Source organism: Parasteatoda tepidariorum, chromosome 10 (genome assembly GCF_982258835.1).
Source record: "Parasteatoda tepidariorum strain Cologne lab strain chromosome 10, Ptep-v5.0, whole genome shotgun sequence".
In the NCBI taxonomy this organism is placed as follows: Eukaryota; Metazoa; Arthropoda; class Arachnida; order Araneae; family Theridiidae; genus Parasteatoda; species Parasteatoda tepidariorum.
Window position 1 is genome coordinate 30,853,628 of NC_141764.1, and position 12,198 is coordinate 30,865,825.

Below are 12,198 nucleotides of genomic sequence, written 5' to 3' on the forward strand. Positions count from 1 at the left end.
CGTACCCTAAGATATCATGATAAAATGACCAAATTTTATGTCATTTTCTAAGCTTTGTCACATATATTTTAAAACCATGTTTTAATTTCAGTTTTACAAAAATTTTTACCTAAGCACTTCAGTAAAAACTACAAAGGTTTTTGGTGTTCCCATTGAGCCAGGAACACGGAAAATTTTACTATATTTTGGTAGTTTGACCATATTTTTTCCTCAGTGCATTTCTGTACTTTCATTTATGTTTATTCAAGTTCTCGTTTTTAGTCTGTATAGTAAAAAGTATATCGTATCTCTTTTAAATAATGAGTGCCTTCTATTTTTGAATTTATTTAGCATGCATGCGTTAACTTTAACAATTTTAAAACTTTATAACTACAATATTTCCAAAAAAATTTAAGTTAAATTCACAATTAAATATTTTACTGAAAATTCATGTTTGTAACTATATTGAATTACTGTAAGCCATATATTACTTAAAAGTGCTTTGTAGTCGTCCATTTCTGGAAGCTGTGAAAATATCACCAAATACATGTTAAATTAACGATAGTAATGGGTTTTGCAATTATTGAGATACCTAGGCAAGTTTTTTTTCTCATTTAAAACATTTTATGCTAGTCAACAAAGGAACAATATTACATAACTTACATAATAGATAGTTACATTTTATTGAAAATATTTGTGTGGCAGATTTAAAACAGATTTACATTATATAGCTTCCTAAAATAATTCCTCTATAATATAGGACTCATAAATTAGAATTTAAAATCCGTTTCATACCTGGCTAACTGTGGAAGGTTTTAAAGGTTTTTCTCGCCATGCATTTTAATGAGCCTCAGGATAACCTAAAAATTCATACATGCAAGTTTGTCTTGAAGTACCAAAGTAATTGGCTAGTGTTTGCTGTTTTTTATCTGGGAATAAGTTCTTTTGTCTTCTTGGGAAAAGTTTAATATTATGAATTTACGAAATCGGACAAGAAAATAACGTTATTGTATAAATCAGATGCTCAACTGTGGTAATAAAATAAACTATTTTCGAAGTATAGTGATTCTGCACTGAGAAAAAATATAATATATTTATCGTGTTTTCAGCTGTAGGGGAACACCGAAATCTCGGTAATTTTTACCGAAATGCTTTGGTAAAAATAGCAATTAAGTATAGTCTCATAATATGTGCTAAAAGTTTGAAAAAGAGTTAAAATATGGTATTTTTATCATAATACTTTGGGGCATGGCATAAGAGCCTATTATTAGGTCAGCTTAAGTTTGAAGCTTTGTATTTTTTACTAAATGTGTGATAATAAGAACTATAATTTTGATAAACTGAATTTCAAGGTAAATTTTAAAAAATGGTTTAACCCGCATATTTTGGTTTTTTATATCAAAACTGTGCTTATTTTACCAGAAATATCAATTTTACTGGAATATTTTATCCGTGTTGTTACAAAGATATTAAAATAACATAAAGTATAGAAAATATTTCATGAAGTAAAAAATTATCTATTTTGTTGATCTTTAACTGCAGTATCACATTAAATATTTCATTAAGAATTTAACATTACCCAACAGTTTCCTTGAGAGAAATTTAAATATCTCTCTTGTACGTACTACACTATGATAACATTCAGCGAATATTTGCTAATTACATCTGATCATCTATTATTCTCTCCCGAAATATTTCCTAAAACGACAAGCCACTTTGTCATGTTTAATTTTCTTACTAGCATTGTTAAGATCCCAAAATCTGTGAAGATAATAAACTTTTGACAGCTGTCAGGATAAAACAAAGCGGTTTAGATAGCTGCAAAGGGATTTGTTTTACTTTGAAGATAATCTTTGTTTTCTTTGTCGCCTTTCTGATGGTATTAACAGCATACAGATTTAAGAAATTTCATTATGAAAAAGATTAGCCTGGATGTTCTCGAATGTTTGTTATGTTAGAACGCCGGTGTCTTGTTATCTGACAAGTTAAACCTGATTACAAACTACACAAAATGAAATATTCAAATTAGGTTAGTTATCTCAATTTTATTAAAGACTGTTGATTGGTACCGTTTCTTAATGTATATTAGCTATGTGATAACATACTAACAACGTTAAAAGCTTAAAAATGTTACAAGTTTTAAAGTTTTAAAATGTTGTATTTCTTCAGTTTATGTTTATATATATATATATATATATATATATATATATATATATATATATATATATATATATATATATATATATATATATATATATATATATATATATATATATATATATATATATATACAGGTGGTTATCAAAATAATGGAAACACCTTAGATTTAGAAGGCTTGGGAATTGCTGTTCTGCCGTAAATGTTTTCTTTATGAAGGTATCTCCTAACTGTAATTGCTGACACTGGAGAATCCAGATGCTGATTGAGCTCTGCAGTCACTTTGGCTGCAGTTGTTTTCTTTTTAGACATTACAATCCGCTTCAATACCCGTCGGTCTGTTTCACTCAGCTTCTCCCTCCGTCCACTATTTTGCTTTGCTGAGCTTGTCTTTCGGCGCTGTGTGTAGGCTGTCATGACTTTAGACACAGTACCTCCAGAAACGCCTAAAAGCTGGGATGTTTCGGTCACTGTTGCTCCAACTAGCCGGGCTCCTACAATTTAGCCTCTCTGAAAATCTGTGAGGTCTGACATTTTATGCTTCTGACAAAAAATCAAAGCGTAGACAACTCTGCTAGAGCTCTCTCATACCACCTAATATATGTACTTTTTATATTAAAAAAAACTGGTAGCTAAGACTATATTTTAATTCTTATGAAGCGAATTCCTTAATGTCCCTTTTATTCACAAGTGTTTCCATTATTTTGATAATCACCTATATATATATATATATATATATATATATATATATATATGTATATATATATTTGTATTTTTATATTTCCTTCAGAAGCTTTTTATTTACGCTTGTTTTAAAAATGTGATAGTAGTATTAGTGCTTAAATTTTTTTTTAATTCATTTATTCCCCTAATATAATTCACGTTCTTATTATTTTACTTGTAAATATAATAATAAATTTATAAAATAAATCAGTCATTAAATGCTTTGTGCCGATTTGTAATTTTACATTAGCATTTATATTTATATAATAAGGAATTATGCTTCAACAAAAGTATAACGAATTTCTACGTTTTTCTTAAAAGATTTAATAACTTGCATTTTTTTTTCTTTCCCCTATAAAATTTATTTTTTTTTGTTTCAACTAAAATTAATTTGAAATTATTTGGTTTTATAGAAACTCATTTTAAAAGCATTGCCATGAACAAAATAAACAATTAGTTAACTATTGAACATGCGTATACGCAAATATTTTCATATAAATCCCCATATCACTAAGAGGTAGGAAATTAAGTTAGCTTTATAATTAAAACGGAGGACAAATGCTACTCAAAAAGAACAGTTATATAGATTGTTCTTTGCGTAAACAAAATGAGAAGAAGAAATCAAGTTTATCCCATGAGATGAAAGAAGTATTGGATACTCTGAAAATAATTCTATACTTTTCACATTCTTAGGGAGCTGAAATCCCATCATAAAATCACAAATTACTTAAATCAGATAGACATTTTTTGCTTGGATATAGTTACACATTAGTATTTATATGAAAATATTTTATTGATTTCAAAACATATTATTAAAATGTAGCACTCAGTAAAATAACGCAAGGAAACAATATTTTTGTTTCTGAATGCACAAGAGAGTATTTGACGAAATTCGCAAGATTAAAAACATTATAAATAACAGGAGATAGCATAAAAGTTGCAACATTTATGCGATCATAACTAGTGAGATAAATCACATCACCAGGATTAAAATTGTATAGGAACCCATACACGGTAATGTGGTCGCGTCGCTAGAGGCGTATTTCTATTATGAACTGGTACAATTTTAATTCAGGTGAAGTGTTTTAACTGTAAAATTAGCCGTAGAAATTAGTTGCAGTATTTACGCAACCCACTGCTAAATATAATGTACTTAAACTTGCACATTTCGACAAAAAATAAAATAAAATCTCATTTTAAAAGCTTTAGAAGCAAAACTAGTTTCAGATTTAAATTAAGCAAGATCAAGAATTTGTATAAATGTATCAGAAAATTTGTTCTAAGGTGTCATTACTGAATTTAAATCAATCTACCTTAGCATTTTTTTGATAAAATTGAAATAAATAGGAAAATGCCAATTTACAGAAAAAATAAATCCACGTGCGATAAAAAAGGACAGTTCTACTTTGATAAGTTGATTTAATTTTATAAAAAGAGATCTCTATCACGTAGAAACCATGAGCTCTGAAAATAGCTTGAGTATCTTCCGCCCGAAACTTTTTAGATTTCTATTATAGATATTGATGGCACAAGAACGATACATATTACTCTTTGCATAAACAAAATGAAATTTGAGACCTATCAAAGCATGAATCAAAATTTATCTCAAGGGTTGGAATAAGTAGGATACTTTATCGATGATCGTCTTTCTTTTAAAGCTATAAAGTTTTATGTCGTCGTTTTTTGAAACTATCATGAAATTTATCACCAAGCGCTTCAAAATAAAAACTAAGTCAATTTATATGTGTCTTTTATCACTCATAATCTTTCAAGAAAAAAAAGGGGGTTTGAGAAGGAAATATTTGAAGATAACTTGAATAAGCTCTTATCGTTAAAATGAATACCGAAAATGCATTATCACTCTTTTTTTTTGTTTTTCTAAAATTTAAAACATTACATTTTATAGAAAAGCCATTGATTTTTGATAAGTTGATGAATGGGTTGTAGTTTAAAAAGATTGATGGGTGGAAAGTTGCGACGACTATAAATGGGCAGCTATGTAAATAAATATGATGCTGTTATAAATTCTACACTGTAAAAATTCCAGATCAAATTACGGTAAAAAGTACCGGCCCTCAGGGTGGTTTCAGGAGGTATACATTACACCTATATTTATACGCTTAGTACCTATTGAAACTGCACCAAATATCATAATATCTGAAGTACCTATTATCAAAATTAACTAAGCATTATTGGCTTCAAGAACAATATGGCTATATTTTACATTTCTCCTATATGAACTACTATCATTTCTTTACTGTTTTTGCTTTATAGCATGCATTTTAATGCTAATATAATTTCGCTTTATGGTATGCTTAAATTATATAGCTCATTTTTCTATTTTAGTTTGCACTTACTACTAAAATGAACTGAGCTTCATCAGCGTCAATATTAGTCTGATGATTTTTTACGATTCTCTTAAACGAATTAGTACCATTTCTCTATTATTTTTTTCTTTTTAGTACGCAGCTTATTTTTTATTTCAATTTGTACATCGTACCGAACCTTATAAGAACTCATTAAAGTCAATAACGGTGTGACGATATATCATCATTCTCCTAATAAAAGGCCTTCTCTTCATTAATTTTGCTTTTTTAGAACTTACCTCATTTTATTTATTTCAGTTAAAACCTATTACTGAAAGCAATAAAGCTGTGGAAAATAGAGTGATAGTTTTTGTAAATATATGTCTGACGTCACAAAGTTATTTTATATGTTCTTTAATTTGTAATTATTATATTTGTTAAAAGAGAAAATGGCAACGATGTTTGTATTCGAATGTTGATTAAATGATAATGGTGAAAGTTAATGCATCGTGTCAAGTTATTTTCTACTAGAATTATTATAATCTTGTAAAGTATGGAAATTAAATGGAGTCAGATAATTAATAAGCTGAGTACGACTGAATGAAACAATATTCAGGGAGATACTACCGACATTAGTGGTGACCGACGGACGTGATTCTTTAAAAGGTACTGTGTCTTTAAGTTTTAAATTATGGAACTCTTGATTAAAGGCCTGGTTTCTTAGGACAGGACGCCGTCAGCTGGAAATCAGCGCTAACCTCTGATTGGTCCATTTGTGAGTTTGATAGTACACGTCATCGTACGCTCATCTTGAACTACAATTACCGTCCAACTCAACTGCAGTTGGATTACAACGTGACGTTAACCACAGAAGCAATGGCGGACAACATCCAACAGCACATTGAAATCAGCCAAGATTTTGATTTTGACATTCAACATAGCTTCTTCATTAAACTTAGCACTCTTTATTTAGCTCAACTATAATGTGTTTTTTCTTGGACAAAGTCATTATTTGTTCTCTAAAACACTGGTCGACAATAACAAAATCAATGCAAATTCAAAATAAATATTTGTTTACGTTATTAACGCATGCGCAATGAGAGATAATGTCTGCGTTTGACCGACTGCTCATGCTGAGCTAACAAAAAAGTACTTTTTTGGCGTCAGATCTACGTCAACTTTCCGCTGACGCCCAGATAAGGCGCTAGTTCTAAGAAACCAGGCCTTGAGCTAACAAACCAGTATTTTGTTGGCGTCAGCGTGACGTTGACGTCCCGCTGACGCCCAGATAAGGCGCTTGTCCTAAGAAACCAGACCTTGAGAAACGCTCGCCAATTAGAGGCAATTTTACCAAAACTTACAATGCATTAACTGAATTGTTGGCGGAAGAAAGTCCTCAGGAGGAAAGTATTAAAGTAAATTACGCTCGCTTAGAAAGAATTCATCGGTCTTTGGCGATATTGGACAATGAAATCTGCGACATGTTATTAGATACTTCCGAGCAGCAAAAATACGATGATGAATATAATGCTATCGAAGAATATAATGAAAAAATAGATTCTGCAAAAGTAAATTTCGAGTTTTTTTTGGCGAAAAACACAAGTTTAGATAGAGCAAGTTTAGATGGTTGTTCGTTGTCAACGAAAAGGAAATTGAAATTGCCGAAAATAGAATTGGTAAAATTTAGTTCAGAGTTAAAAGATTGGCTTTCCTTTTGGAGTCAGTTTAAAAGAATACACGAGGATAATGAATTGGAAAATGAGGATAAATTCCAATACTTAATTCAATGCATCAGCAAAGGAACAAGAGCTCGAGAAATAATCGATAGTTTTCCGCCCACAAGTGAGAATTATAAAAAGGCGATTGAAAGTTTAAAATCCCGATTTGGGCGAGATGAGTTATTAATTGAATTTTATGTGAGACAGCTTCTTCAACTGGTTGTTCAAAATGCAAAAGGAGCCAAAAATAAAATTAACACCAGTAGTTTGTATGATAAGTTAGAATCATATCTAAGAGCGCTGGAATCGATTGGCTTGACCTCCGACAAATACGCTGCCATGCTTTTTCCACTTGTAGAATCGTGTATTCCGGAAGACATTTTTAGAGTATGGCTAAGAAACCCAGGCGCCATAGCTGATGATTCGTCAAATAATGTTTACAGCACAAAGTTAAAAAGTTTATTGGCATTTCTCAAAACCGAAGTAGAAGGAGACGAACGAATTCGTTTGGCGCAATCCAGTTTTGAAAATGATCGAAATCGTTTGGAACAATCCAGCTTTGAAAATGAACGCCGGCAACGAAAAGAGAAATCGCCACAATTTACTACTGCGAATGATTTGTTCTCGGGAACACTTGAAAAGAAGAAAATAAATCCTCCTTGTGTATTTTGTGACAAAGTGCACGACAGTAAAGAATGCTTTCACGCTCAAACACTTAATTGGGAGCTTTTTTACGTAAGAAATTACGTACAAGAAATTTTACGTAATAAGAAGTGTTGTTTTCTATGTTTGAAAATCGGACACCGATCAAAATTCTGCAAAACTCGCGTAAAATGTGTTTTGTGTAGCAAAAGGCACTTGGTTTTAATGTGTCCAGAATTGCCAGCTAACAAAATAACTGAAAAGAAAACCGACTTGACCTTGCCAAAAATCAGTTTGACAAGCCATTGCAATACAGAAGACGTGTTACTTCAAACATTAATTGTGAAGTTGAAAGCGAGCGGTAAAACACGCCAAGTTCGAGTTCTGATTGATAGTGGATCGCAAAGGTCATACATACTTGAAAGTACTGCTGAAACTATTGGCTTGGATCCAATAGAGAAGAAAAGTTTTCATGCATTGTTTGGTGGATTTAATACTCAGGAAAAGCAACATAAACTGTTTAAAGTAAATCTTGAAGCCCTCAGTGGAAATTTTTCATGTGACATAGAAGTTTTGGATCATCCAAAAATTTGCAGTGAGATCCCTAGACTTAAACAGGGTCCCTGGAATAAGGAATTGCAAGAAAGCAAAATATGGATAACAGATTATGGAGAAAACTGTCCCGATATAGAAATTTTAATAGGAGCTGATTTTTGCGGCCAACTTTTTACCGGGAGCATACATAAGCTTAAATGTGGCCTAATAGCGTGTGAAACTCATTTGGGTTGGATAGTCATGGGTAAAGTGCCTGGAGAGAGATTTGACCATACCTCAGTCAACCTGATAACATCATTGTTTGTAAAAAACGCATCAATAGCCAATCTCTGGGAAATGGATATACTCGGTATAAAAGATCCTATTGAAACCAAATCCAGAAAAGAAATGGAAGCAGCAGCCGTCGATCATTTTAGCAAAACTTTTTCAATAAACGAAGATGGCCGTTATGAGGTCCATTTACCTTGGAAAGAAGCAAATTGTGAGTTGATTGACAACAGGGACATTTCTGAGAAAAGACTTATTTCGACGTCCCTGAAGCTCATACGAGAGGAAAAGTATAATGATTACAATGCAGTTTTCAAGGATTGGGAAGAATCAGGGATAATAGAAGTAGTACCCGAAGAAGAACATCAACGTCCCTCTATTTACTTGCCTCATAGAGCCGTTATAAAGGAGAACTCTACAACCAAAATAAGACCTGTATTTGATGCTTCTTGTCATGTAAAAGGGCACCTGTCACTGAATGACTGTTTGGAGAAAGGTCCAAATCTTCTAGAAGAAATTCCACCTATATTAATGAGATTCCGCAAGGATAAGATTGGCATAGTTTCCGACGTCAGAAAGGCATTTCTCCAGATATCTGTTTCGAAGGAAGATTGCGATTCTCTCCGTTTTTTGTGGTGGAAGGACTTTGAAAAAAGGCAAACGAAGGTGTTCCGACATCGGCGTGTCGTATTTGGACTTACATACAGCCCATTCCTATTAGCTGCTGTATTGAATAACTTGATAGAAAACGCCCCAATAGAGATGCAGGAAACGGCAGACATCTTACGAAGATCCTTTTATGTAGACAATTGTGTTACCTCTTTGCCAACTGAAGAAAGAATGATAACATTCATTCATCAATCGAGAAATTTATTGGAAAGAGGCCGTTTTGACCTCAGAGGGTGGGAACATTCCAATTTCTACGAAATAAAAACTTCTGATAAACCCATATCTGTTTTGGGATTACAATGGGATAAAAACGAAGATACTCTTTTTTGTGATATACAATCAGTTGAAGAAGCGACGAAAAATTTGACAAAAAGAAATATCCTTTCAACTGTGAATAAAATATTCGATCCTCTCGGATTTTTATGCCCTGTGACAGTTATTCCCAAGCTTATGGTGCAACAAACTTGGAATCTCAAGATTGGTTGGGACGCAGAACTTCCAGAAGAAATCCAAAATAAATTTGAAGTCTGGATTAAAGATTTAGAGTTACTATCCAGCGTTAAAATTCCCCGATGTCTTGATATATGCCAGCCCAGCTCGCAAATAAGCCTTCATGTCTTTGCGGATGCAAGCAAACTTGCATACAGTGCTGTTGTATTCCTTAGGAGGATTGAAGGCAAAATTGTAAGTGTTCATTTTATTCAAGCGAAAAGTAGAGTCTCTCCTTTACACAAGATGTCAATTCCCAGACTTGAGCTACTTGCATGCTGTATTGGAGCACGACTCGCCCATTCCGTAATGAAGGCAATGGATTTGTTTGATATGCCCATTAACCTATTGGACGGATTCCTCAACCGCTCTCAGTTGGATAATAAGGAATGAGAACTGGGGAGTCTTTGTTAATAACCGAGTAAGAGAAATCAGAACGCTTTCGAATAAAGATTCATGGAAACATATTTCCGGAGAGCACAATCCCGCCGATTTACCTTCAAGGGGTTGTTCAATTAGAGCCTATTTAAGATCCAAATGGTGGGAGGGGCCGTTATGGTTGAGACAAGACGAAGAAAATTGGCCAAAATCAGAAGTACGAATAGATGAAGAGGAAGTTTCAAAAGAAAAAAGAAAAGGTCTTGACTTATCGTCTACCTTTCTCGTTACTGAGGAAGAGAGAAAATGGTACAACAGAAGGTTTTCGAAGTATTCTCAAATACTTAGAATGATTGCCTGGATCCTCCGTTTTTCAAATAACTCACTTAAAAGAAATAAGAAAATTACAGGTGAACTATTAATTACTGAATTAGAAATTGCAGAAAAGAAGCTTGTAAAATTTATTCAAGAAGACCATTTTAAGCAAAGTGAATGTCATAAACAGCTAAAATCGCTTTGTACCTTTCATGATGATGAAGGACTTCTTAGACTCAAGACCAAGATCATAAGACGTAAAGATGAAGAAAATTTCTTGTGCCCAATCATTCTCCCATCTAATAATGATGTGGTCAACAAACTCATCCATGAACGTCATTTACAGCTCTCGCATGCTGGAACTCAGGTTGTATTGACGAATATTAGGCAGCAATTCTGGATTTTAAGAGGCAGAAAAACTGTGCAACGTGTAATAGCGAAATGTGTCCGGTGCAGGAGGCATGCTGCCAAAGGAGTTGAATCCATTCCTACATCACTACCAGAAGATAGAACCAGGGATACTTTAGTCTTTGAGGTAATTGGAATAGATCTGGCAGGACGTTGTACATGAAGACTGGAGAAAAATTGTGGATTCTACTATTCACCTGCGCGGTGTATCGTGCTATTCACCTTGAGCTACTAAAAAGTGTGTCCACAAACTGTTTCCTTTTAGGCTTAAGAAGGTTCATAGCTCGCCGGGGTCGGCCTAAAATAATATATAGCGACAACGGAAGCAATTTTCTTGGAGCCTCGAATCTTATGAAAAGTCTCAACTGGGATCAAATAATTCGTGACACTTCAATATACAGAATACAATGGAAATTTAATCCCCCAGCTGCACCATGGTGGGGCGGTTGGTGGGAGAGAATTGTGCAAATGGTGAAAAGTCAATTAAAAAAAAGTGTTAGGAAAGGCTTGTCTTGTTTACGAAGAAATTCTAACCATTTTGTGTGATGTAGAAGCTGTAATTAATGCAAGACCTCTCACTTATGTCTCAGATGATCCAAGAGATTTGGTTCCCCTATCTCCATCATTGTTCATTCAGGATATTCCTACTGTTGGTGTCCCAGATTTGGATCATTTGGATGATGTTAATATTTCAAAAAGGTTGAGATACCAGCAAAGGCTACGTAAGGAATTTCGAAAACGATTCCGAGATGAATATCTCAGTCTTTTAGTGCAGTCACCTGTTAAGAAAAGGTATCTAATCAAAGAGTTAAAGATAGGTGATATTGTGTTAATTAAGTGTGATAATAAGAAGAGAATGGATTGGCCACTTGGACGAATTATTGAAGTTTTTCCTGGACATGACAATTTCATTCGTGTGGTTAAAGTTAAAACTGCGAATGGAGAATTGACACGACCTGTTAAAAATATATACCCCTTAGAGATTTCATGTAGTAATGAACTGTGCGAGAAAGTAGACATTAGCAAAACTGAGTCTGTTGCTCCTGAAGTTGTTGTCAATCAAGACTCTGATACAACTCAGACTGTTGCTCCAAGAGTTGTGGTCGCTCCAGACTCTGATTCCAAGAATGATCAAACTATGTGCGGAAGAAGAATTAGACTTCCAAAACGTTATGATAACTAATTCAACTTCTCATTAATATTTGTAAACTGTTCTATCTTAATTTATATGAATGTTGAATTATATGTGTGTTGATTATATGCGTGCGTGGGGGATTGAGTTGAATGTTTTAAAATTAGTTTAACCTTAACTGTTTTGATAAATTAGCATTTATCAAAAGGTGGGAGTGTGGAAAATAGAGTGATAGTTTTTGTAAATATATGTCTGACGTCACAAAGTTATTTTATATGTTCTTTAAGTTGTAATTATTATATTTGTTAAAAGAGAAAATGGCAACGATGTTTGTATTCGAATGTTGATTAAATGATAATGGTGAAAGTTAATGCATCGTGTCAAGTTATTTTCTACTAGAATTATTATAATCTTGTAAAGTATAGAAATTAAATGGAGTCAGATAATTAATAAGCTGAGT

The 12,198-nt window shown here is 33.0% G+C and overlaps 3 protein-coding genes across 3 annotated transcripts; all 3 read left to right on the forward strand.

The window, feature by feature from the left end:
• The first annotated feature begins 6,646 nt into the window (after window positions 1-6,646).
• LOC147802479 (uncharacterized) lies at window positions 6,647-9,898 on the forward strand. The gene has a single exon (XM_087152719.1). The coding sequence runs from the start codon at window positions 6,647-6,649 to the stop codon at window positions 9,896-9,898; it is 3,252 nt and encodes a 1,083-aa protein (XP_087008845.1).
• A 334-nt stretch (window positions 9,899-10,232) lies between these two features.
• Window positions 10,233-10,769, forward strand: LOC147802480 (uncharacterized). The gene has a single exon (XM_087152720.1). It carries the CDS (start codon window positions 10,233-10,235, stop codon window positions 10,767-10,769), a length of 537 nt encoding a protein of 178 aa, XP_087008846.1.
• LOC147802481 (uncharacterized) lies at window positions 10,766-11,789 on the forward strand. The gene is made up of 2 exons (XM_087152721.1): window positions 10,766-11,051; window positions 11,158-11,789. The coding sequence occupies exons 1-2, from the start codon at window positions 10,766-10,768 to the stop codon at window positions 11,787-11,789; spliced, it is 918 nt and encodes a 305-aa protein (XP_087008847.1).
• Window positions 11,790-12,198: the final 409 nt, after the last annotated feature.